At 43.9% G+C, this 26,175-nt stretch overlaps 1 protein-coding gene across 5 annotated transcripts in view; it reads left to right on the top strand.

Moving 5' to 3' along the window:
• SHISA6 (shisa family member 6) overlaps positions 1-26,175 on the top strand; it is a 256,966-nt gene that overhangs the window by 104,834 nt on the left and 125,957 nt on the right. For 3 of the 5 annotated variants that reach the window (XR_008713046.1, XM_055576501.1, XM_055576500.1), the window contains exon 3: positions 25,878-25,973. The exons of 1 other annotated variant lie outside the window; for it this stretch is intronic. Coding sequence is in view for 2 of the 4 variants with exons in the window: in XM_055576501.1 (XP_055432476.1) it covers positions 25,878-25,973 (96 nt within the window). In the remaining 2 variants the exon portion in view is untranslated. Of the gene's footprint in view, positions 1-25,102; positions 25,276-25,877; positions 25,974-26,175 lie in introns of those variants that run through there. One more of the 5 variants, XR_008713047.1, reaches the window with a different exon arrangement.

The raw sequence follows: 26,175 nt of genomic DNA, 5'->3' as shown, positions 1-26,175 counted from the left end.
ATATGATAATAGACACATGGAATTTGCTGTCCACAGAAATGGTTGGTACTGATTGGGAGAAGGGAAACTTGACTAGAATTGCTCTTTAGAAAAAGACCTTTCTGCTTGCAGCAGTGGAACCGGCTACAGGACATGGTTAGGAAAAGATGAAAGGGCAGAAAAATTGTATCTGCTGGAAGGATTAGGATAGGTTTCACAGAGGAGGTTGGTGCTTGAGTTGAAACATGAAGGATGAGTAGAATTTTACTGTGTAGGTGCTTTGGGAAGCAGATCTCCTGGGAAAAAGAAAAAAGCATGTAACAATATGTAGAGACACTCAAGATATTATCATTGTTTTTAGGCCAGTACACATGACATTAGCATGATATTCAAAGATAAGCAGGACAGGTGGTGACGGCAGGATAATATTTTATGTTATGCTAAGGAATTTGGCATTTATCCTTTAGTCAGTGAGAAACCATTAAGGCATTTGGAATAAGGGAGTGATATGACCAGATTTATGCGCTGGAAAGATTTCTCTGGTCACTCTATGATGATTAAGTAAGGAGAGGGGTTAGACTAAAGACAGAAGAAACAGTAGACACAATATTTTAGTGGTGCAGTAAGAGAGGATTGGGGCTTCCTTGGTGGCTCAGTGGTAAAGAATCTGCCTGCGGTGCAGGAGACGCATGAGTTGCTGGTTTGAACCCTGGGTTGGGAAGATCCCCTGGAGGAGGGCATGGCAACCCATTCCAGTATTCTTGCCTGGAGAATCCCATGGACAGAGGAGCCTAGCAAGCTATAGTCCGTAGGAATCTGCAAAGTGTCAGACACGACTGAAGCAACTGAAGACACACATACGCATCCAAGAGAGGCTTGCGGGGAGGGAGCATAGAGCCAAGATATAAGAAGGAAGAATCTATAAGTTTGATGACCGATTAGATACCTGGTGAGGACCTTGGCTTGGTTCCTTGAGAATCTGACCTTGAAAAGGGTCCTTACCATCTGGAACAGAAAACTGGCTTCTTGGCTTAAGCCAGTGTTGGTGACCCCAATCAACAAGTAAGTCATGTGCCTGGATAGAGGTGATACAGAAATTGAGTTCACACAGTTCGACCTCCAGCTCTAGCAAAAACCAAGCCTTAGGTCTGCCCACAGCCACAGGGACCACCCCCCACCCCCAACATTGTCATGTGGGTACTCAGAGGGCACCGTGATAAACACAAGGAAAAGACAGATGCTTTGAGGAATGAAGGGAAGATAATTTATCTGCTCATAATTTAGATTTTGATGTTGCTTTGAAATGGAAGACAGCCTTCCTGCCTTCTGGGACCAGATGCTGGAAAGAGACATCTGGTTATAGAGTTGTCTTGGGCATGTTGGATAAATTCATGTTTAAGTAACGATTTCAGGTGAACTGCAAGAAACACAGAGAAAGAGAACAGATCCCATTGTATTTTTCCCTTTCCTAAGAAAACTCTCGAACCCAGGGATTTCTCAACCTCAGTACTTAGACATGTTGGACTGGATACTTCTTCATTGTTGAGGGTCTGGTCTTGTATATTGCCAGATATTTGTCAATATCTCTGGCCTCTACCCAGGGCACCCCCACCCCCATTGTGATGAGCAGGGATGTCTCCAGAAATTGACAAATGTCACCTAGAGGGGCAGAATCACTCCAGTATAGAACCACTGTTCTACATTTCAGTGTTTCTCAAATTTCAAGCTGCCTAAGGATCACCCAGGCACCTCATTCAAATTCTGGGGACTTCTTGGCAGTTCAGTGGTTAAAACTTCATCTTCCAATGCAGGGGTGTCGGTTCAGTCCCTGGGTGGAGAACTAAGATCCCACATGCCTCAGGGCCACAAAACCAGAACATCAGTTCAGTTCAGTTCAGTCGCTCAGTCGTGTCTGACTCTCTGCGACCCCATGAATTGCAGCACGCCAAGTCTCCCTGTCCATCACCAACTCCCAGAGTTCACTCAGACTCATGTCCATCGAGTCGGTGATGCCATCCAGCCATCTCATCCTCTGTCGTCCCCTTCTCCTCCTGTCCCCAATCCGTCCTAGCATCAGGGTCTTTTCCAATGAGTCAACTCTTCGCATGAGGTGGCCAAAGTACTGGAGGTTCAGCTTTAATATCGGTCCTTCCAATGAACACCCAGAACTGATCTCCTCTAGAATGGACTGACTGGATCTCCTTGCAGTCCAAGGGACTCTCAAGAGTCTTCTCCAACACCACAGTTCAAAAGCATCAATTCTTTGGCGCTCAGCTTTCTTCACAGTCCCAACTCTCACATCCATACATGACCACTGGAAAAACCATAGCCTTGACTAGATGGACCTTTGTTGGCAAAATAATGTCTCTGCTTTTGAATATACTGTCTAGGTTGGTCATAACTTTCCTTCCAAGGGGTAAGCCTCTTTTAATTTCATGGCTGCAATCACCATCTGCAGTGATTTTGGAGCCCCCCAAAATAAAGTCTGACACTGTTTCCACTGTTTCCCCATCTGTTTCCCATGAAGTGATGGGACCAGATGCCTAAAACAACACAAAACAATATATTATAACAAATTCAATAAAGACTTTAAAAATGGCTCAAAAATGGTCTCAAAAAAGTTTTTTTTTTTTTTTTTAAATAATACAGGTTCTGACTCAGAACTTCTGGAGCAGAGACTCTGTATTTCCAACAAACTCCCAGGTGATGACCATGCTGGTGCTCTAAGGACCTCACCTTGGGCAGCAAGGTCTTCCCTCTGCCTGGCAACAAATCCTCCCACCGCACAGTGTGGAGACTGGGGGGCAGCAGGGGTCCTCCCAGGACCCCTCCTCCTCTCAGCAAGGACCTTCACCATGCAAGGGGCCTCCTACTCCTGTCCTGTTCTCCAAATTCTCGGTTGGAGAGGCATGGAGGAAATTAAGGAGGCACACCCTAGCTCTATTGTCATGCCTCCAGTGTCCCCCCGGAAGCCTTGGAGAGGCCCAGAGCTGCTCACACACCAGCCAAGGCAGCTGCGAGTCAGTCCGCGGGGTGCAGGTCAGAGGGCACGGCAGCTAATGGGACCAGATGGTCTTGCCTTGTTTGTAGGCACGTGCGTCCCCCACCCTCACACAGCCATTTCCACATTTGTCCCTTCCCTCCGGAAACAGAATGGCCATTTTTAAATGAAATAACACTGAAGGCTCTCTTTCTTTCCAGTCCGTGCGCCATTGAGCCTTCCCATGTGAATACGTTTAATCACAGAAATTTCTTTAAAAGTCCGAGCAGCTGGCTTTATTAGGAAACCAAGGAGGGTCGTGATTTGAAGCAAAATGAAAAGATACCTACTCCCCACTTTCAGGCTTCCCCGATTGCTCGGCAGGTAAAGAATCCACCTGCCAATGCAGGAGATGCAGAAGATGCCAGTTTGATCCGTGGGTTGGGAAGATCCCCTTGAGGAGGGCATGGCAACCCACTCCAGTATTCTTGCCTGGAGAATCCCATGGACAGAGGAGCCTGGTGAGCTGCAGTCCATGAGTCGCCAAGAGTCGGACAGGACTGAAGAACTAAGCATGCAGGCATGCACCTTCCCTTTCACCCACCCTGGAGAAATGGATTCCTAGACGAGGCATTATTTCCCATTAAATGCAAATAATTACAGGGAGTGTCATGTATCAAGCACTTAACTGTTAACACATTAGGGTTAAAACACAGAAAGACCGGTTGAGAGCCTGTATTCCAGGCCTCTGCACCCAGAGCTTAGGGAGAATCAGCCGAGTGCCCTTTGCAGGCCCATCTATCCTCAAGCCGCGGAGGCCTGAGATGGGCTTGTTTGTTATCCTGAGACGTCCTTCCACCAAATCGAGGCCCTTCCCAACTGGAAACCCAGGTGTGGGCTTCTCTTTGCTGGTCTTCGCTATTTTTATTCCAAAATAGACCTTTTTTCTTTTTCTTTAACTTCAAAAATGAGGTTGGGACTTCCCTGATGGTTCAGTGATTGAGAATCCACTTGTCAAAGCGGGGGACACGGGTTCCATCCCTGGGTCAGGAAGATCCCCTGGAGAAGGAAATGACAACCCACTCCAGTATTCTTGCCTGGGAAATTGCACAGACAGAGAAGCCTGGGGAGCTACAGTACATGGGCTCACAAAGAGTCCGACACGACAGAGCAACCAAAGCAACAGCAGCTCTGCCCTTGGGGCTCTCAGAGGCTCAGGCACCAGTCTGCGTTATACACATCACGTGAGTTAGAAGGGATAACCGAAGCCCTGCTCCGTCAGCCGGGGTGAAGGCAGCTGCCTCCAGCCCAGCTCCCCCAGACTCCCCTCCTCCGTCTGTCTCACTCGCGTGAAGCCGGCTCCCAGAGCTGCCGTTGAGCAGATGCAAACACGCAACACAATGATTCTCTCCCCAGTCACAGCAGAGCTGCTTCCTCTCCCCACTTCAGCTGGAACATCTTATTTAAAGTTCACACTCAAGGAGACGAGGGGGTTGATGGCTAATTGCCCCTAAATGAGCAGAAAATCGGGCGGCCTCTTCCCCTTGGCTGACAGCTGTGGGGTCTGTGTACATCTGTCCAGCCCCCACTGGTCCTGAAGCAGCCTGTGGGTGGAGGACCACCGCGGGCGAGCCACTGACTCACAGCAGCCCCTGTTCATTCAAGGAGAGCAGCGCACCAGCTGCTGCTTCAGTACACAAGCCCCCGTGGTGTCCCCTTAAAGTTGCAGAGAAGTCATCCCTATTGGGCGAGGGTGGGGCTTGTGTCAGTCTTGTTCTGTTTCTTTAAATGTCACTCCAGGAAAGCCATCTTCGTGGAAAGAGAAGAAGGTTTAGGGGTGTGGAGGCTGCAGAGACCTGGCTGGAGTAGGGTTGTTGCCTTCCCTCTCTGCTGGTGTGAGAGAAGGGAAGAGAACAAGCAGAAGAGACGCTGCACAGATTTGGAGGCCCAAGGTGGCTAGATGATGCTGTGGGCGACCCCATCATGCATTGCGGCTTTTTTCGCTAGTAACCCCCTCCCATCGAAATGCACTCTCTTTCTAATATAGAGTATTTCGGATTATAAAAGGAATACCTGTCCATGAAAGAAAGTGTGAAAAACACAGAAGTGTTAGTCACTCAGTCATGTCCAACTCTTTGTGACCCAGGGGGCTGTAGCCGCCAGGCTCCTCTGTCCGTGGGATTCTCCAGGCAAGAATACTGGAGTCGGTTGCCATTTCCTCCTCCAGGGGACTCTTCCCGACCCGGGGATCAAAGCCACGTCTCTTACATCTACCTGCACAGGCAGGCGGGTTCTTTTACCACGAGCACCACCTGGGAAGCCCCCACTGGGGTGGGTAGCCATTCCCTTCCCCAGAGGACCTTGCCGACCCACGGACTGAACCCGGGTCTCCCACACTGCAGACAGATTCTTTACCAGCCACCTGGGAACACAGAATAGTATAGGAAATGACTCATAATCCCAATAAACCTTTTGAGAGCAACCCCGTGCATATCCCCCACCCCACTTTTTTTTCTTACAAAGATGTTATAATGTTACTTCATGAGAATTTTCCGCAGAATAAAAATACTCTTCAAAAGATCACACTGAATGACTCCATGGCATCCAGCCTTGGGAAGCGACATGATTTATTTAGCTCCCCCCTCCCCCCATTAATCACATTGAGCTTGGTTCTCATTTGATACTATTATAAATAATACTGTGATGATAATCATTATACATAAATCTCTGCTGTGTCTGTAATTATTTCCCTTAGATAGATTGTTATGAGTGGAATAACTAAGTGGAAAGAGGTGCATGTTTTAAATATCTTATCATATCTTATGTCAATTACATCACTAATTGCCCTAAAGAGATTGTTGTTGTTTTAGTAAGTAGCTAAGTCATGTCCAACTCTTTCTCAACCTCATGGATACCTCTGTTCTGAATTGCCTCTTCATGTCCACAGCCTGTTTTTGTTTTGTTTTTTGCCTCCTCCTGAGAAAGTTCATCTCTTCTTTATTTGCAGGAACTTTTTTATGTACACTGAAACTATTGTTTTTTAATTGTTAATTATGGGCAGATCCACAACATAAAAGTTAAGATCTTACCATTCTTAAGTGTATAGTTCAGAAATGTTACGTATACTCACATTATTGTGCAGATTGCTACCACCATCCATCTCTAGAACTTACTCATTTTGGAGAATGAAAACTCTGTCCCCATTAAACAATTCCCCATTCCCACACCTCCAGTGCCTGGCACTCATCACCCAACTTTGTGTCTCTATAAATTTCACCCCTCTAGCCACCTCCTGTACATGAAATCATATACTGTTTGTATTGACTGGTTTGTTTTAATAACTGGTTTGTTTCACTCAGCATAACGTCCTCTCTATTCATTCCTTGATTGTCACCTACGTTGCTTCTGCATCTTGGCCATTTTGAATAACGCTGCTCTGAACATAGATGTACATTGGTGATGCTTTTCGACACATGTGATTCTAAACAGTTTTTTTGTTTTAATTTATTTGGCTGTGTCGGGTCTTAATTGTGGCACACAGACTTAGTTGCTCCACAGTAAGTGGGATGTTATCCGTGGCCAGGGATGGAAACCACGTCCCCTGCATTGCAAGGCAGATTTTTAACCTCTAACATTTTCATAAAGTCTGATCCATCCGTCTTTCCTTTCCTTGGGCCCTCCTGTCTTGCTCAGCCAAGGTGGAGAAAAATCTTAACAGTTTTTTCGACTTCTTTTACTAACTCATCTTTCCCTATTAAATTCTAGACTCTTAACGGAAACGTGTTTTGATGAATGGCGTATGTTCTGCTCAGAATATTTTTGTTTGCAAGAAGCACCAACCCACTCAGAATACCTCGAATGAAAGGAAGCTTATTCAACAACACAGGGGTGTCTTGAGGCTGCAGAAACTCCTGGGCCTCGTGAGAGCGGAGCCGAAAGCCCCTCTCTGGGGCCTTCCTCTTCCCAACTACGCTCCTCTCTCTGGGCCAGGTCTTTGTGGTCACACGTGGTTTGGGAGTGTGCAGAACCTTGCGTGGGATTGGCATCACCAACTTGATGAACAGGAGCTTGAGCAGGCTCCGGGAGTTGGTGATGGACAGGGAAGCCTGGCGTGCTGCCGTCCAGGGGGTCGCAAAGAGTCGGACCGACTGAGCAACTGAACGGACTGACAGAGCCTTGGAGTGTCTTGACACCATTACTGATTCGGTGATTTGACACGTCCAAATACCCTGACTGGGAGTGCTGCTGACTCTTACTTTATTTACATTCTTGAGAGCAAGAAACTGATGAGTTTAACACAGTTCCTGGGTTGGTTTCCCTGTGTCTGTTTTTTTTCATTTCTGGTTCAATGAGCTCTGGCCAGGAAAGCGGAAAAAGTCATGTGATACAAAATACCCCGAACAAACAAAAACAAGGCTTCCAGGTCCACCCTCTTTATCAGAAAATTAGTGTGGGTCTTACGAAGGGATGCATGGCTGGGCCGATCACCTCAGTAAGTCTATAGGAAGAGACACTGTGGATGTCACTCTGGTTTTTACCACCTTTTTTCTTTTTCTTTTTGTATTTGACTATAATTGTCCCACAGTGTTGTATGAATTTCTGCTGTACAGCATTTTGGATCAGCCATATGTATACATATATTCTCCTTCCTCTAGAACCTCCTTCCTACAGCCAATATCTCCCCCACCTCCTTTTCTTCCTCCACTGATTTGGAAGCTGACTTTATCATAGACTCATTTGTTAAATTTACTAGATCTTTCTTCTGGGTTTTCTGTTTGCTTCCACTTATCTACTCTTATATTTATACCATACTTTTTTTTTAATATACTTATTTATTTGGCTGTGCTGGGTCTCAGTTGCAGCAAGTGGGATCTTTAGTTGTGGCCTGTGGGATCTAGTTCCCTGACCAGGGATTAAATTCAGGCTCCTTGCTTTGGGATCATGGAGTCTTAGCCACTGGACCACCAGGGAAGTCCCTGGTAATAGTAAATACATTGTTTAGTAATGTTATAATACAGAATATCTGCTTTATTCTGTTATAATACAGAATATCCTCTTTCAGCACATCCTTTTTCAAAATGTCTTGGCTCTTCTCTTGCATTAGTGTTTCCTAGATAGATGTTAGACTCAACTTGTCAGCTTTTTAGTTCATGTATGCGTGGTTCTCATGAGAATTATTTTTAAACTATGTTTTATGTTACCAGCAGGACTGACCAAAGAATTGCTCAGGCCCAGGATATTGGACACAATATTCTTTTTTTTTCAGTTATGAAAGTATGATAACACATGTACAGGAGACTTGGAAAATACAAAACAAAGTTTCATATAGTTCCACTATATATTACAATTATTTTTGAAGTAGATATATTAAGATTTTAAGAGGGGTTTCAATATCAAACTCTCAAAAATTAATAGAATGAATATACAGAGAAGTAGAAGGATGGAGTAGACCTGAAGAGTACTATGAATCAATTCAACATAATTAAGGTGTATACAGTTTTCACACAACAGTCAGATACAAATTCTATTCAAGTTCCTATAGACTATAAACTGGGAGACCCTGGAACATATCCAGGGACATAAAACAAGGTGCAAAAATTTCATGATTGACACCATATTCTTTTTCACTTCTCACCATTGAGCTGAAATCTTGATCCCATATTCCTGGACCCAGTTCTTGTGAACACAATCTCCACTGACCTCCTTTCTGATGTTTTTCACGAATTTCCCTTTCTTGCAGTTTAATATGTCTTTATTTCTCACGGCAGCCTGAGGCTGCTGAAAGGCCACAGGCCTTTCACAGGGATAAAACAATGTTTTGCTCAAATCTTTCCTATTTACATGATGAGCTGTGCAGTTTGGGACACATTATTTAAAGCAAGGAAGATTTTATTCTATTTACACGCCGTACAAAGGTAGTGAATATGGGGTTGTTTCAAGGACTCCATTAAATGAGATTTTATCTAAAGCAAATAGTCAAGTGTCACCTTAGACGTGGTGACCCTTTTATTAATAGTCAGCCTTCTCTTAGTCACTCAGTTGTGTCTGACTCTTTTGTGACCCCAGGAACTGTAGCCCACCAGGCTCCTCTGTCCATGAAATTTTCTTTTTCTAAACCTAGAGACTTATCCATTTCTTTGGGGTTTTGCCTGACTTCACCTCTCAGTGAAAATCATTCTTTTTACTTAAATTGCTACTTCAGTAGGAGTTCTGGGCTCAAACGCCTTGTCAGCTGTTGCACTGAGTTTATTAGTGGAATCAGTGTCTTCGGGCCAGCTGCTAAGATGAATACTCCCTGCTTCCCAGCATGTTCACTGCTACTTTGGAATCCGTCTCCCTTGTGGTTCGGCCGGCATCAGCCAGTTCAGATGCTACAGCTTTATTAGAGGTAGAGCTCAAGCCTTGGCTCTGAAGCCTGTTCACTCCACAGTCTGAATCCTGTCTTATCCCTTCTTCCTGGCCGGCTCCAGGATGCATTATTTTTCTTTGAAAGGAGCCTGCTGGGCTGTTCATTATCCTGGGGTCGGCTCTCCCAGAGTTACTTTCTCAATTTCAATGAACAGTCTTGCTTGCAGGAGAATGGCAGAGGCCATTTTTCTGAGCAGTGCTGTCTAGAGAAGGAAATTAGCTAGACTTGGAAGCAGGCCGCCTTAGACTCAGACGAGAGATGGTGGTGGCTTTGACTAGAAAGTGAGATGGAGAGCAGTTGGGTGGGTATCAGATGCATTTTGCAGGTCGTCCTCAGAGGGCTCAGTGATGATGGGAAGATGAAATAAAGAGAGGAATCAAGGCTCTAGGACTGGGTAAGTGTGGTGAGGAAGAGTAGGTAGAAACCATTCGGGAGCTATAGAAGTCAAGGTTTCTTCTGATGGTTGTTACGGATTGAATAGAGTGCTTCAGAAAGATCTGCTGAACTGTTTACAATAGCCAGGACATGGAAGCAACCTGAATGTCCATTAACAGAGGAATGGATAAAGAAGATGTGGTACATATACACAATGGGCTATTACTCCGCCATTAAAAAGAATAAAATCATGCCGTTTGCAGCAACATGAATGAACCTAGAGAGTGTCATACTGAGTGAAGTTAAGTCAGACAGAGAAGAAATATTGTATGACATCCCTTACATGTGGAATCTAAAAAGAAATGATGTAAATGAATTTACTTACAAAACAGAAACAGATTCATAGACTTAGAGAACAAACTCATGATGGCCGGGGGCGGATGTTTGTGTCGGGTGGATAAGTTAGGGGGTTTGGGATAGTCATGCACACACTGCTATATTTTAAATGGATAACCAAAGGGACCTGTTGTAGAGCACATGGAACTCTGCTGAATGTTATGTGGCAGCCTGAATGGGAGGGGACTTCAGGGAGAATGGATACATGTATATGGCTGAGTCCTTTCACTGTTCACCTGAAATTATCACAACATTGTTAATTGGCTACACCCCAATACAAAACAAAAAGTTCAGAAAGATCTGCTAAAGCCCGAGTCCTTGTAAACATGGCCTTATTTGGAAATAGGATTTTTGCAAATGTAAGCAAGTGACAGTGAGGTTACAGCGAAGGAAGGGCGAAGCTCTGTCCATTGCAGCGGCTGATGCTATAGGAGTAGCTGAGTAGAGAGATGGAAATATAAGCTGGCAGAAAGGAACTGAAAACAAAGCATGAGGGGAAGAAAGTGACTCTCAGCAACTCTTAGCGAATTATCTTCTGCAGGGCAGCAGAGAAGTGGGGCAGTGACTGGGCCGGGAGGGCCGGGGTCAGGAGAGCATTGTGTCTACAGCTGTGAGTGTCTGGAGGAGTTGAAGTGTGGCTGAGCCTGTCGAGGGAGGCAGCCTGGTGACTGGGAAGGAGTGGGGTGCTTTGAGGAACTAAGTCCTTGAGAAGGTGAGAGGGGATGGGTATTGACAAGGGTGTTTCACCCGCTTCAGTAGGCGGGGAGACAGAGGGAAAGGGTGGATGTCCATTTCCTATGAATGAGAGATTCCTTTCTTACCACTCCAATCTCTTCATGGAGTAGGAAGCCCGGTCATCAGATGGAGGCGATGGGGAGCAGGAAGTGTTGGAGGTTCCAGGAATGAGGAGAAACCAGAAAAGACACTGGAAAGTGAAAGAGAACATTCTGTGGGGTGGAAGCAGAATCGCAGAGAAACCAGTGCCACCTGAGGGGAGACAGAGTGGCTTCCTCTTGATGTCACGTGGTTTCCTCTGGCTAGATCTTCACAAGGCTGTCTTTTCCAAAGCACATGCTCAGTCACTCAGTCCGACTCTTTGTGACCCCCACGGACTGTAGCCTGCCTGGCTTGCCTCTGTCCATGGAATTTCCCAGGCAAGAATACCAGATTATATTATCATTTCCTTCTCCAGGGGATCTTCCCAAACCAAGGATCGAAACCTCAACTCTAGCGTCTCCTGCACTGGCAGGTGGATTCTTTACCACTGAGCCACCTGGGAAGCCCCATTTTCCAACACATGGCTAACGATTGCAGAGAGTACCCTAAACTGCCAAGGGATGACAATATTACCAGCGTGAACCTTGAAATTCTCCCCAAATAATGGGGAGCAGAAAGACCTTTCTGGAGTTTTGGATAATTGTGAACCTAAGACTGTTTCTTTCCTTTCTGCCTGGAGTATTTTGAAATATTCAGTACAGTAGAGAAGGTTTGGACCTCTAGTAATAATTATTATTATAGTAATGATTATTGAAGAAGTGTAAAATGCTCTGTGCTTTATATGCGTTCATGCATTTAACTTCAAATTCCTAACATCCTTATGAGGCCAGCAGCATTCCCATTTTATGGATGAGGATATCTGAGGCTAATGGTTTGTCCAGAGCCATATGGCCTGTGTCAGAGCCAGGCTGATTTTTTGGAAGTCTGTGCTTTTACCACCTGTCTGTTATTGAGACATGTCTGGTGTATATGAATATAAATCTATTCTCATCGATAACTTCTAGGATATACACACTAGTTTGTGCATTAAATTGCCTTCCCATTGGGAAATAGAGTCAGAAAAAAGATGATAGCCCCCCACCCTGCAATTCTTGCCTCTCCAGTTGCTCCTTTTGCTCTATGTCTGTTGGACACATGGGTCTCTCTTGCGTGTTTCAGAAGAGATGAAGTCCCTTGAGCAGGGGGAGGAAGCATGGCTTTCCTAGAAGCATGATTGAATGAATGGAACCCCAAGAATATTTAGGTTCTGTCCTAAATCACTGGTGAGTCATGCTGGGACTTTGTATAATTATTGAACCTCTCTGAGACTGTTGATTCATCTGCAGAATGGAGATAATATTAATATGGTCTTCAAATATTTTCTCTAGATAATAAAAGGCATTCATTGCCAACGTCTCCATGGAAGGCCACCTGATAAAACTCTTTAAGATGTTAGAGGTTTTCAGCATCCTTCCATTGACCCCCCACTAATCTGGATGCACTCAGAAAGAAGCTCAGTGTTTTTGCTGAGAGAAGTCAAGAGACAGAGAGGAAAACAGACCCCATCACCCCATGGCTAAGTCACTGCCTATAAATCTCCATTGTGATAACAAAAGAGACCCTGGTGGTCCACTGGTTAGGACTTCCCCTTCCAATGTAGGGGGTGCGAGTTCGATCCCTGGCCAGGGAGCTAAGATTCCCATGTGCCTCGTGGCCCCAAAACCTAAAAAAAAACATAAAACAGAAGCAGTGTTGCCACAAATTCAATAAAGACTTTAAAAATGGTTCACATCACAAGAAATTTATTTTAAATATGAAGAGAGAGTCTGAGTGATTCACAGATTTCCCGGTTGACCCCTGCGTCTCTCCTAATCTCCTAAAAGGTTTGGGACATCGTAGGAGTCTTGCCTGCCTGCATCCTTTGCCCCTTCTCCCCAGGCCTACTTCAGATCTCATCTTGGCCAGGGTCCTGGCTTTCAATGAGACAGAACTGAAATGGTGTCATAGTTAGAGACGGGAAGTTTTGGTTAGATGCTGGGCATCTTTCCAAGGGGATTACAGCTAGCACATCTGAAGAAAAAATAAGTGGCACACTGGGGTCTCCTGAAATAGAAATCCACCTCTGTACCTTCCCAGGTACAGAGGAGGCCATGGGCTGCATGGGCATCGGGGAGAGCTCTGATCTGGAAATGTGCGGATTTTTGTCACAGCTGGCAATGACCTTGGACTGTTTGTTCTCCCTCCCGAGCCCCAGTTTCCTCGTCTGTAAATCTCGAGGCTAGAAAAGGTGACCTTGAACCCTCCTCCAGTTCTAAGATTCCCTGATTGTATCCTGATGGCTGGGGGAGGAGGAGGGCTTCATCCTTCTAAAACCCCTGAAAATTAATGCCACCACCAGTAAATACTCTCACTCTCTCTTACTCCCTTGGTAAATAATTAGGATGCACTAGAGATATGGTTTTCAAACTTTTATTTTTGAGCCATGTGATGCTTTCTTAAAAAAACAAACAACCCTAAAACATATATAATATACAAGAGAGAAATATACAAGAGAGCACAGCAAAGCCCACCTATTACAGTGGATGAAGTTGACCTAGAGTTTGCCCTTGACAAATATAGAGACCTCTGCAGAGTATATGGGGCTTCCCTGGTGGCTCAGACAGTAAAGAATCTGCCTGCAATCCAGGAGACCTGGGTTTGATCCCTGGGTCAGGAAGAGCCCCTGGAGAAGGAAATGACTACCTGCTCCAACGTTCTTGCCTGGAGAATCCCATCGGCAGAGGAGCCTGATGGGTTACAGTCCATGGGAGTGCAGACAGTTGGACACGACTGAGCGACTAACACTTTCACTTCACACGGTGTACATATTGATGTTTTTTGTTTGTTTGGTTTGGTTTCAAGCACAAAGTACCAGTTTTCATAAATACAAACCAGCAAAACTGATGATTCAGAGGACATTTATCTGAATGGAAATGGTCCTTTTATGAATGACTTTCTGTAAGATATCTCACTAATGCCATGGTTGTTGTTATAGTTTAGTCGCTCAGTTGTGTCCAACTCTTTTGCGTCTCCATGGACTGTAGTCCACCAGGCCCCTCTGTCCATGGGATTCTCCAGGCAAGAATACTGGAGTGGGTAGCCATTTCCGTCTCCAGGGGATCTTGCCCACCCAGGGATTGAACCTGTGTCTCCTGCCTTGGCAGGTGGATTTTTTCACCACTGAGCCACCTGGGAAGCCTAGTGCCATGGTTGCCAACCTGTAGTCTAGCTTCTGCCCCCACCCCCACCCTGCTTGAGATTCTCTTTCATCTGCATTTGATGAGAATCCCTTGTTTTCCTAGGGCCCAACGAGAATACGATGAAAAGCACCAAACCAAAAGTCAAGGTCAGGGGTTCGTTTCCAAAGTTGTCTACCAATGTGACCTTGACAATGCCTCTTTCTCCTCTCTCTGGTTTACGTTTCTTCTTATTTCCAATGAGCGTATTGGGCAAGGTGGTTCCCATACTCTTCTGGCAATCTGGAATTGCTTACCTCAGCCTTCATAGCTGTTAACACCTTCACCAGCTGGCCTTCACCAGCTGGGCTGCACACCTGGCCCCCTCCCCAGGTCTCCGGGCTACAGAGTCATCAGAGGGAAGACGCCAGAGGGGAAATCTTCAGGTTTGCCTGGAGTATTTACCAACAGCTCCGCTAACTGCACAGACTCTGGAGGAAACAGCCCCCATGTGCTTATGTGAGCAAGCACTCGAATTGTCACATAAAGCATTCCCAGTAGCTGTTCTCCAGAGACTTTTAAACTAGTAAATAGTCATTGTCAGTTCAAGCTGCAATTAGACCTGGCCTGCCCCCAGTTTACACTGGTAGAATGAGCTTAGAGCCACTTTATTCACTCAACCAAAGGTGACTGCGTGGAGGAACGCAGGCCTCGGGACTCTCAGCCCCAGATCCCTCGTGGAGCCATGGGTGTGGGCTCTTGGGAACTAGAGGAGCCCTAGGATTTCCTGGAGAAGAGCTCTCAGGCCAAATAGTAAAACTCAAGCTCTCTGCAGTCTGCCCTTGACTCTCTCTGTCCTGAGGTCAGCCTGAGGCACATGCAGAACAAGAGGACCCCAGGGAGTTCCCTGCAGGGGATAAAGGAAAGACCATGGTCTTGACGTGAGTAGCAGCTCCCATATATTGAGGCTTATTGGTGCAGAGAATCAGACAAAACGATTAACACACAGGATCTCGTTTAATCCTCAGCACCCTCCTGCCAGGTGGGTATTAGTGTCTGTGTTGGATAAATGCCTTGTCATTTACACAAGGAAAAGTGGCCCCCCTCACATCCTGGCCCCTATACTTCTTTTTATAAATGACATTTATCAGAGGTGTTTTTTTTTTTTTTTTCGTATGAGGAAGTACAAAGAGAAAAACAAAGAATGACCCATGATCTCACTCCCTAATACCAGATAACCTCTGTCAATAGTACAAAAATAAAAATAACACGTATATGTGTTTAGGAAATTCAGACAGTAAAGGAAGTGATAAAACTCAGAGGTAGGGACTTTCTGCTGGTCCAGTGGCTGACACTTTGTCTTCCAAAGTAGAGGGTACAGGTTCAATCCCCGGCCAGGGAGCTGAGATCCCACATGCCTCATGGCCAAAAAAACCAAACAAAAACAGAAGCAATATTGTAATGAATAAAGATGTTAAGAAGTGGTCCATATAAAAAAAATCTTTAAAACATTCAAAGGTATTTTTTTTTTTAATTTTATTTTATTTTTAAACTTAACATAACTGTATCAAAGGTAAAGACATCCCTTCCTTCCAAACTCTCTCCCCAAAGGAAAGAAAGTTTTAGTATTTTGGCTTCATGATTATTTGCAGAAAAAAAATTTTTAGTATAAAGCAGCCTACCTGTAATGGGTTTCTATATAGACTCTCTGAGTATAGTATTTTCATTTTTACTTTGTTGTGTTGTTGTCCTTTAGTCTCTAAGTCAGCTTTTGTGATCCCATAGACTGTAGCCCTCCAGGCTCCTCTGCCCATGGGATTCCTCAGGCAAGGAGCGGGTTGCCATTTCCTTCTCCAGGGGATCTTTTCCTGCATCCACAGGTGGATTCTTTACCACTGAACCACCTGGGAAGCCCATTATATAAAAGGAATGATACTGAAACATTGCCCTACCCTTTAATTTTTTTTCCTCCACTTTTTGTACCTTAAAGCTCTTCCCACATCGGCATGTAATGCAGCCCTCCCTTATCCTTTTTAACAGCTACATACTATTCTATCACTTGGATGATTCCTCCTATTGACAGAGACTACTGTAATCAGCGGTTCACAGCCCTACCTGGGGCTTCACTGGTGGCTCAGTTGATAAAGAATCTGCTTGCAATTCAGGAGACCTGGGTTCGATCCCCGAGTCAGGAAGATCCCCTGGAGGAAGAAATGGCAACCCACGCCAGTACTCTTGCCTGGGAAATTCCGTGGCAAGAGGAGCCTGGTGGAATATAGTCCATGGAGTCAGACATGACTTAGTGACTAAACCACTACCACTTGTCTAGCCTAGTTCGTATATTATGGAAAAACTTGAGAGCATACATGTAGGGGAAATTCCTAGCACTGAGATACTGAGTCAATGGCCTGTCCTTCAAAGGGACATCACTAATTTATCCTCCCACTGGCAGCAATGAGAGAGCTCATTCCCCTGGCACTGAGTCTCCTTGAATGCTTCAGTTTTGCGTTGAATGCTTCAGTTTTGCCAAATTGATTTCTGTTTTTTTTTTTTTTTTTAAAGATAGCTCATGTTTTGATTTGCATTTTCTTAATGAAAGTGAAAGTCATTCAATTGTGTCTGACTCTTTGCAACCCCATGGACTGTACAGTCCGTGGAATTCTCCAGGCCAGGATACTGGAGTGGGTAGCCATTTCCTTCTCCAGGGGATCTTCCCAACCCAGGGATCGAACCCAGGTCTCCCTCATTGCAGGCAGATTCTTTACCAGCTGACCCACTAAGGAAGCCCAGTTAATGATGAGTTAGGGTTAATCACATTTTTATATCTCCATTGACTTTTAAATTTTTCGGGGGGAGGGATTAGGGTAATTTCCTATTCATATTCCTTGTTCATTTTCCCTAGTGTATTTTTATTATTATCATTATTTTTGGTGGTTATGATTATAGTAATGCCCAAAATTCTCCAAGCCAGGCTTCAACAATATGTGAACCATGAAATTCCAGATGTTCAAGCTGGTTTTAGAAAAGGCAGAGGAATCAGAGATCAAATTGCCAACATCCGCTGGATCATTGAGAAAGCAAGAGAGTTCCAGAAAAACATCTATTTCTGTTTTATTGACTATGCCAAAGCCTTTGACTTTGTGGATCACAATAAACTGTGGAAAATTCTGAAAGAGATGGAAATACCAGACCACCTGACCTGCCTCTTGAGAAATATGTATGCAGGGCAGGAAGCAACAGTTAGAACTGGACATGGAACAATAGACTGGTTCCAAATAGGAAAAGGAGTACGTCAAGGCTGTATATTGTCACCCTGCTTATTTAACTTGTATGCAGAGTACATCATGAGAAATGCTGGGCTGGAAGAAGCACAAGCTGGAATCTAGATTGCTGGGAGAAATATCAATAACCTCAGATATGCAGATGACACCACCTTTATGGCAGAAAGTGAAGAGGAACTAAGAAGTCTCTTGATGAAAGTGAAAGAGCAGAGTTAAAAAGTTGGCTTAAAGCTCAACGTTCAGAAAACTAAGATCATGGCATCTGGTCCCATCACTTCATGGGAAATAGACGGGGAAACAGTGGAAACAGTGTCAGACTTTATTTTTCTGGGCTCCAAAATCACTGTAGATGGTGATTACAGCCATGAAATTAAAAGATGCTTACTCCTTACCAACCTAGACAGCATATTGAAAAGCAGAGACATTACTTTGCCAACAAAGGTCTGTCTAGTCAAGGCTATGGTTTTTCCAGTGGTCATGTATGGATGTAAGAGTTGGACTGTGAAGAAAGCTGAGCACTGAAGAATTGATGCTTTTGAACTGTGGTGTTGGAGAAGACTCTTGAGAGTCCCTTGGACTGCAAGGAGGTCCAATCACTCCATCCTAAAGGAGATCAGTCCTGGGTGTTCATTGGAAGGCCTAATGCTAAAGCTGAAACTCCAATACTTTGGCCACCTCATGCGAAGTGTTGACTCATTGGAAAAGACCCTGATGCTGGGAGGGATTAGGGGCAGGAGGAGAAGGGGATGACAGAGGATGAGATGGCTGGATGGCATCACCAACTCGATGGACATGTGTTTGAGTAAACTCTGGGAGTTGGTGATGGACAGGGAGACCTGGTGTGCTGTGATTCATGGGGTTGCAAAGAGTCTGAGCGACTGAACTAAACTGAACTGATGATTATTGATGGGCTTCCCACATGGTGCCAGTGGGTAAAGAATCTGCCTGCCAACGCAGGTAGATATAAGAGATGCGTGTTTGATCCTTGAGTTGGGAAGATCCCCTAGAGGAGGGCATGGTAACTCACTCCAGTATTAGTGCCTGGAGAATCCCCATGGATAAAGGATCCTGGTGGGCTACAGTGGTCCATTGGGTTGCAAAGAGTCGGACATGACTGAAGCGACTTAGCACGCATGCACGCAGGATTATTGATATGATGGAGCTTTTTGTAAATGAAGGGAAACCTCTTTCTCACACATTAGACTGTAGGATATTACATGTGTTTTGATGTTGGTCTATGGCCTGTTTTCTGTGAAGAAGATCACCAGTGGAATGGCTACAGAGCAGGGTCCTGGCCAGCACCATCAAGCTTCCTTCCAACTTGCCAGAGACCAGCTCCCCCGTCTGTTCTGAGCAAAGCAGTCCTTTGCAAGCAGGCTCTAACGATGGAGCATTGTTCCCCCGATGAAGGAAGCTAGTTCTGGTTTTATTTTATGACAGTAATGTATTTTATTGCCCCATTTGCATACCAGATTTTCCAGGGCAACTCCAGTATTACTCAAATTTATTTCTGTCAATAAAGACAATTTGTTAAATGTTATGTATAATCTAATTCACCAGTCTTTTCTTAATGAATTTTTGGATTTGTGTACTGTATAGATTACAAATAAGCACATCCATGACTTTAGAAATTCTATAGTTTTACTTCTTGCTCGACAGATTTCATCATCAGGCAGCTTTTTTCCTTCTCCTAGTGAAGACTGGAGGATATTTTAGTCTCTGAGTTCTTAAAAACTGGAAACTCTTTGTTTGCTTTATTGTTGGAGAATAATTTGGCAGTGAATTAAATACTTGGGCAACAGTTCCATCTTTGTATCTATCCATCGTCTATATAATCTGTGTATTCATCCATCATCCATCAATGTGTCTATCTATAGCTATCTTAGAAACAAAATAAAATACTTATTTGAGTCAGACATGTCCACAGAAGTATCTGGTTTCCTAATATCAGTATTGATCACATCCAAGAATTTCTTGGTACTTATATAACACTATCGTCGTCGTAGTGAAGTCGCTCAGTCGTGTCCAACTCTTCGTGACCCCATGGACTGTAGCCCACCAGGCTCCTCCATCCATGGAATTTTCTAGGCAAGAGTACTGGAGTGGGTTGCCATTTCCTTCTCCAATATATATAACACTATATATGCATATATTTAAACAATGTAGTGCTGTGTTATATGTTTTGTTGTTTTTTTTTTAATTTATTTTTAACTGAACAGTAATTGCTTTACAATGTTGTATTGGTTTCTGGTGTACAACACGTGAACCAGCTGTATATATCCCCTCCCTCTCACACCTTCCTCCTGCCTCCCCCATCCCATCCTCTAGGTCATCGCAGAGCACCAAACTGAGCCCCCTATATTATATAGTAGCTTTGCATCAACCATCTGTTTTACACATGGTAGCGTATTTATGTTGGGGTTTCCCAGGTGGTTCAGTGGTAAAGAATCCACCTGCCAATGCAGGAGATGCAGATTTGATCCCTGAGTCCGGAAGATCCCCTCCCGAAGGAAATGGTAACCCACTCCAGTATTCTTGCCTGGGAAATCCCATGGAGAGAGGAGCCTGGTGGGCCATAGTTTGTGGGTTGCAAAAGAGTCAGACACAACTGAGTGACTGAGCACACAGCATATGTATGTCGATGCTGTTCTCACAATTCATCCTGGGCAGGAATAGGGATGCAGACATAGAGAAGGGACTTGTGGATACAGCAGGGGAAGGAGAGGGTATTGCAGGTTTTAAAACTCTCTCTCTATGATGTCATCCTGTTTGCCTTCAGCTACATGAGTGTGGTCCTTAACACTGCAACTAAGAATGCTCCATGTTGATACTTAGAGCTCTGGTTCATTTCAACTGTGCAGAGTTGAATAGGGTTACATTATATGAATATACCTTGAGTTGACTCATTGGAAACGACCCTGATGCTAGAAGGGATTGGGGGCAGGAGGAGAAGGGGACGACAGAGGATGACATGGCTGGATGGCATCACTGACTCGATGGACATGAGTCTGGGTGAACTCTGGGAGTTGGTGATGGACAGGGAGGCCTGGTGTGCTGCAATTCATGGGGTCACAAAGAGTCGGACACAAGTGAGCGACTGAACTGAACTGATTTATCCCAAGAGTTTTTTCCCCAGTTTATTAGAAACAATATTGCTCGTGAACATCCTTGCATGTATCTCCTTATGCACACATTTGAGGATTTATCTCAGGCACAGACCTGAAGGTGAAATTGCTGGTTCTATGGTGCATCTATCATCAACTTTATTAGCCGTCACCAGGGTTCCTTCCAAAGCACTTGCACCAGTTTACACTCCCACCAGAAGTGTGCAAGAGTTCTTGTTTCTGCCTCTACATGCCCAGAGTCCCAGGAATTTTTATTTTTGCCAGTCTACTGGGTGCGAAATGTTACCTCATTATGATTTTAATTTGAATTTCCCTGATTACTTTTGAGATGGAACACCACTTTATGCATATTGGACCTTTGAATTTTCTCTTCTGTGACTTACCTTTTCGTCTCTTTGGCCTGTTTTTTCCTATTGAGTTGTTTTACTTTCTTATTAATTTGAAGTTATTTGTGTTTTCTGGATATTAATATAAACATACGTTTCTATCCATTGACTTATAGTTTCATGATTGCTTTTGAAGTATCATAGTTTAACTCTTTCTGGTTTATGAATGAGCACAGGTTTTATTTTCATTACTGGTTAATACAGAAATCTCAACTTGTTAAAGTTCAACAAAAAGAAGTGTACCTTTGCTTTTAGAAGGTGATTTAACCAGAAACAAAGAAACATACTCAACAAAACAAGAAAAAAACACTTCTTGAATTTTTTTATTGAGGTATAATTGGTATACAAAATTATATTAGTATTTGACATTTGTGTATAATGCACTGCAAAATGGTTGTTATAGTAAGCCTAGTTACCATCTGTCACCGTGCAAACATAATACAATATTATTGACTACTTTCCCCAGGCTGAACTATATACCCCCATGATTTATTTATTTTATAACTGGAAGTTTGTGCTTCTCCATCTCCTTCATCCGTTTTGTCTCTCCTCCATTCTCTCCTGTCTACTGAAATAATGGTCTCAAAAGTCTTTAAAAGGTTGTTTTACTTTCTGTAGGTTTAGTATTTTATGAAGTTGGTTTGCATTTCTCCCTTTTTTTCTAAATGGCATTTCACAAGTGAACGTATCTAGATATCGATCCTTCTAATAGATGTCTGATATTTGACTAAAGATTAAAGTCTTCTATCTGCTCTGAAAAAGTCTATTAACTTTTAATTATTGCTTCTGAATTATCCCTTCTGTTTCTCTCCTGGGCATCTTATTTTAAATAGATAGTAACTTCTAGAGTTGTCCTTTTTTTTTTTTTTCTCATCTTTTCTCCTTTCTCTGTCCTTCCCCACTGAGTACCCAGTGTGCCTCTCTCATTGGAATTGACTTCACCAGTTTCTTCAGTATGCACACTCTTGTCCGTATTTACAACTCAGGCAAACTGCCTAGGTTACTTTCTTTCACTCCCATAGCTGTGGGTGGAATTCAACCAATGCAAAATTCTCATAAATTTTATTGAAGTCATTCAGATATTACCTCATTTTCCCCCTCCTGGACCACCAGGGAAGCCCCACCTTTGTGGGACCTGATCGGGGGCTGTGTGTGTGTGGTGTTGACACGTGGATGTGTATCCACACTCCTTGAGTGTGCACACAGAGCGCCCCCTAGCCCCTACTTGGAGCTCTGCTGGGTATAGGGCCGTTTCTCTGGAACTGCAACTTGGGCAAAATTTGTGCTGCTGTGGCCTACCTTGATGCCCAGCATCAAGTCATGGGGTCAAGCATGGGGTCAAGGCTGCAGAGAAGAGAAGCGATTCCCCTGGGTCCTGGCTCAAGTCTCAGAGAAGAGTCACATCGACACGTGTTCAGACCGAGGGGTGAGCTGGCTTGGGGAGGGCTAGAGAAAGATTGTGGGTGTAGGGATGGGTACACGTGGTTGGGATCCAGGGTCTGCCACTGCCTAGCTCCATGAACTTAGAAAGCTGACCATTGTTACACAGGGCTCTTGTGAGGAGGAAATGAAGCCAGGTGTGCAAGAGAGAACTGACAAGGGGTTTGGAGTCAGAAGACCAGGATGCTATGTGGAAAACCTAAAAAGAAATGATACAAATGAACTTGTTTACAAAACAGACTCACAGACTTAGAGAATGAGTTTATGGTTGCCAGGGGCTAAGGTTGACGGGGGAGAGATAATTAGGGAGTTTGAGATGGCCATGTACACACTGGTATATTTTAAATGGATAACAGTAAGGCTCTACTGTATAGCACAGGGAACTCTGCTCAGGATTATGTGGCAGCCTGAATGGGAGGGGGGTTTGGGGGAGAATGGATACATGTATATGTATGGCTGAATCCCTTCGCTGTTCACCCGAAACTATGACAACATTGTTAATTGGCTATAGTCCAATACAAAATAAAAAGTAAAAAAAAAAAAAGAAGACTGGGATGCTAGTGATGGCTCAGTCATCTTCCAACTTCCCACCCTTGGCCTCAGTTTTTCTACCAATAAAATGGGAGAATAATATTTTAATAATACAGAACTTACAATGCAGTAATGATTAAAACTTTAAGAAAATTGTGTATGAACGATCTTTGTAAACTGCATAATGCTATGGAATGTTTGCTGTTGTGTCATACAGATGAAACCCTGTTTTCAGAGGCTCTGTCCCTCTGTCTGGCCCACAGTAGGGATCGGGTGATTGAGTTGGCTTTCAGTCAGCTCAGCCCCAAAGCAGTAAGCAGCACTGAGCCCTGAGGGACCTTGTTCCAGCTGACAGATAAGAATGATTTCAAGTAGCAAAGGTACTGTTTTATGTGCCGTCTATCTCAGTATTGATTGGTTTATCAAAAATCTTATTTATAAGGAGCACAAAAATAAACCAAACTCTGAAGGATGTATCAGAGGTTCTGAATTAACGAGGTCCAAATTTATGAGGTTTCGGAATTGCTACTTCCATTTCTTACTCTTCTGTTGTTGGGAGGGGCAGTGGGGGGAAGTAACTTGTTACAGGACAAGGGTCCCCCTCTTCTTGGGGCTTGTACTGTACCCCTCCACACTCACTTGTCCTTCTCTCCTTCATCCCTCAATGAAGTTGCATTTTTCCGGGATGAGAGTTGCGTTTCTGGAGTCGTGACATGGCTTGGGATACAGGCAGAAGCCTCTTAGTTCAGCTCCAATAATTCTTTTCTATAAAATTCTGGGTTGTGACTACAGTCTTTTACAGCCAGAAAGTTCCTCGTGGAAAGCTGTGAGCCCCAAGGAAGGAGGTATTAATTCCAGAGTGGAGGACATATGGGAGACAGTGGTAAAATTCTTTTATATTCCTGATACACTTGGATTACAGATCTCAGAGTCTGGACCTTGGACTCAAGGTCCAGCAGCAGTATCATCAGGGTGACTGGATAGAAATGCAAGCTCTTGAGGCCCATCCCAGATCAACTGACTCAGAAATTTTGGGGGTGGGGCCCTCCTGTTTTTTCTGACGCACACTCAGGCTTGAGACCCTCTGATCTGGGAGAAGGTAGAAACTGGTCCAGCCAGCCTCCACTCTTCAGAGGAAGGATGCTGGAGTCCAGGACCTAAATAGAGGGCAGGGCAAGGCACCCACGAGGACTCCAGCAAATGCTCACTGCCCACCCCCCTCCATGAGCAAACTGAACCTCAGTTGTTTATACGTTTACTCTAGGGCAGTGGTTCTTCTTCCCTGTGTGAAAATGTCAGTCACTCAGTCATGTCCAACTCTTTGCAACCCCATGGACTGTAGCCCACCAGGCTCCTCTGTCCACGAAATTCTCCAGGCAAGAATACTGGAGTGGGTTGCATTTCCCTTCTCCAGGCAAGAATACTGGAGCGGGTTGCCATTCCCTTCTCCAGGGGATCTTCCCAACCCAGGGATCAAACCCAGGCCTCCCACATTGCAGACAGATTCTTTATCATATGAGCCACATGAGAACCACCTGGAGACCTCCTGATCAATTGAATCAGAATCCCTGGAGCAGTGTTAGGACATTTGTATTTTTAAAAGCTTCTGGATGAATCCAACATGCACCCATTTTTTGATATCTAATGCAGAGGATGCATTGCTAAGAAAAAATGTGATTTAGTTATCTACACTTATTGTACATTTTTCCATTAGAAATGTATTTCACCTATTTATATTATAATGACATGCTCATTATAGGAAAAAACTTGGAAAATACAGAAAAGCTGAAAGGAGAGAAGAAATAAAACTCATGTTCCAACTATCTAAAGGTGGTGGTCGGTATCAGTGTGTTTTCTTTCAATCTTGTTCTTTTGTTGTTGTTGTTTTAAACTACACTGGTTTGCACTTTTTACAGAATTGTGGTCATACTTACTATAGTATTTTCTTCCACTTTTTTACTTAATTTTCCATCTTAGGTAGTCTTCTCAGTGTTTAAGTGTTAAGTACAGTTTTTAACATGCTCTTGTGGCAACATGACATATATGTGGCTTTCTCCACTTTCACATGTACATACTTCAAGATGGCATTTAGAGAGGTATTTCTTTCTTTATAAAGCCTGTACTTCAGGGGTACTGTGAAATCCTACATCAAATGTCAGAGGCAGAACAGTAACTATTTTTCTCTTTGCATGTCTTCTCCCAGGGTCTAAGACTTTTCTTCACCCCCAACCCCACAGGTAGATGGAGAGAGGAGGCTGACGAGGGATAAAATCTTACTGCAGAAAGTTGAAAGAGAAAAGCACATAAATATTTTCCCAGTGTTTCAGAGCCACCGCCCTACTTGTCAGCCTCAGTGACGTTGGATTTCTCCTAAGCCCCAAGGCTATAGTTCATAGGATGAGGTATGATTCATAAACATACACACACATGGAGCATTTCGATCAGAACCACATGTCTATGCTCCAGGAAGAAAGAAACCAAAGGAATAAGACAAGAAAAAGAAAGGAGGAAGCTGGGACAAAGCAAAGGATGGTAGGCCAAGTTCAGTTCAGACTGAAGTGCTGATGTGCTCAGTCAGAAATGCCAAAGTCAAGCACTTTCCCCCACCTCTGCTTTCAACATAAGCTTCCCAGAACTTTCTTCTTTGTTGCAGTTATATGTGCGTGTATGTGTGTGTGTGTGTGTGTATATGTGTGTGTATATATATATATATATACACAATATATATGTGTATATATTTAAAATTTTAATATATACAGTATGTAATATATATTATATATGGCATACTTCATATATACTTTATATATTTATAATATATATTATATATAAATTTATAAAATAATATTATATATATATATATCTTCCTTGATTGCTTCTACCTTCTGACTTAGCTGCTGATTTGAAATTAAGTTCACTGCCATTGTTGAGTGAACTGGAACAGCAGCATTTGTCTTCTTGTTGGTGTCATGGATGCACCAGGTAATTCTGCCCCGTCTTCTTGCAGGACATTATGGGAAGGATGCTTACCGAAGTGGAGGACCTGATCTCCATAACTTCATCTCATCTGGATTTGTCACATTAGGAAGAGGACACACGAAGGGTACAGTGGAAACCATTTTTTACTAAAATACAGAGGTTGCCTAGGGAACCCCGATCTGAAAGGCGAAGATGGTGTGGAGGCCAGAGGCTGGTCCGGGACAGGATAAGTGGGGTGGTTCCATGGCTGCTTACCCTGATGACATGCGTGGCTTCACAGGTGTGACTTTAGAAGGCAATAATAGACTCCCAAGAGGCATGCGTCC

The sequence above is a fragment of the Bubalus kerabau genome, chromosome 4 (genome assembly GCF_029407905.1).
Source record: "Bubalus kerabau isolate K-KA32 ecotype Philippines breed swamp buffalo chromosome 4, PCC_UOA_SB_1v2, whole genome shotgun sequence".
In the NCBI taxonomy this organism is placed as follows: Eukaryota; Metazoa; Chordata; class Mammalia; order Artiodactyla; family Bovidae; genus Bubalus; species Bubalus kerabau.
The sequence above is the reverse complement of the archived record's forward strand: the minus strand, read 5'-3'. Positions and strand labels throughout refer to the sequence as shown.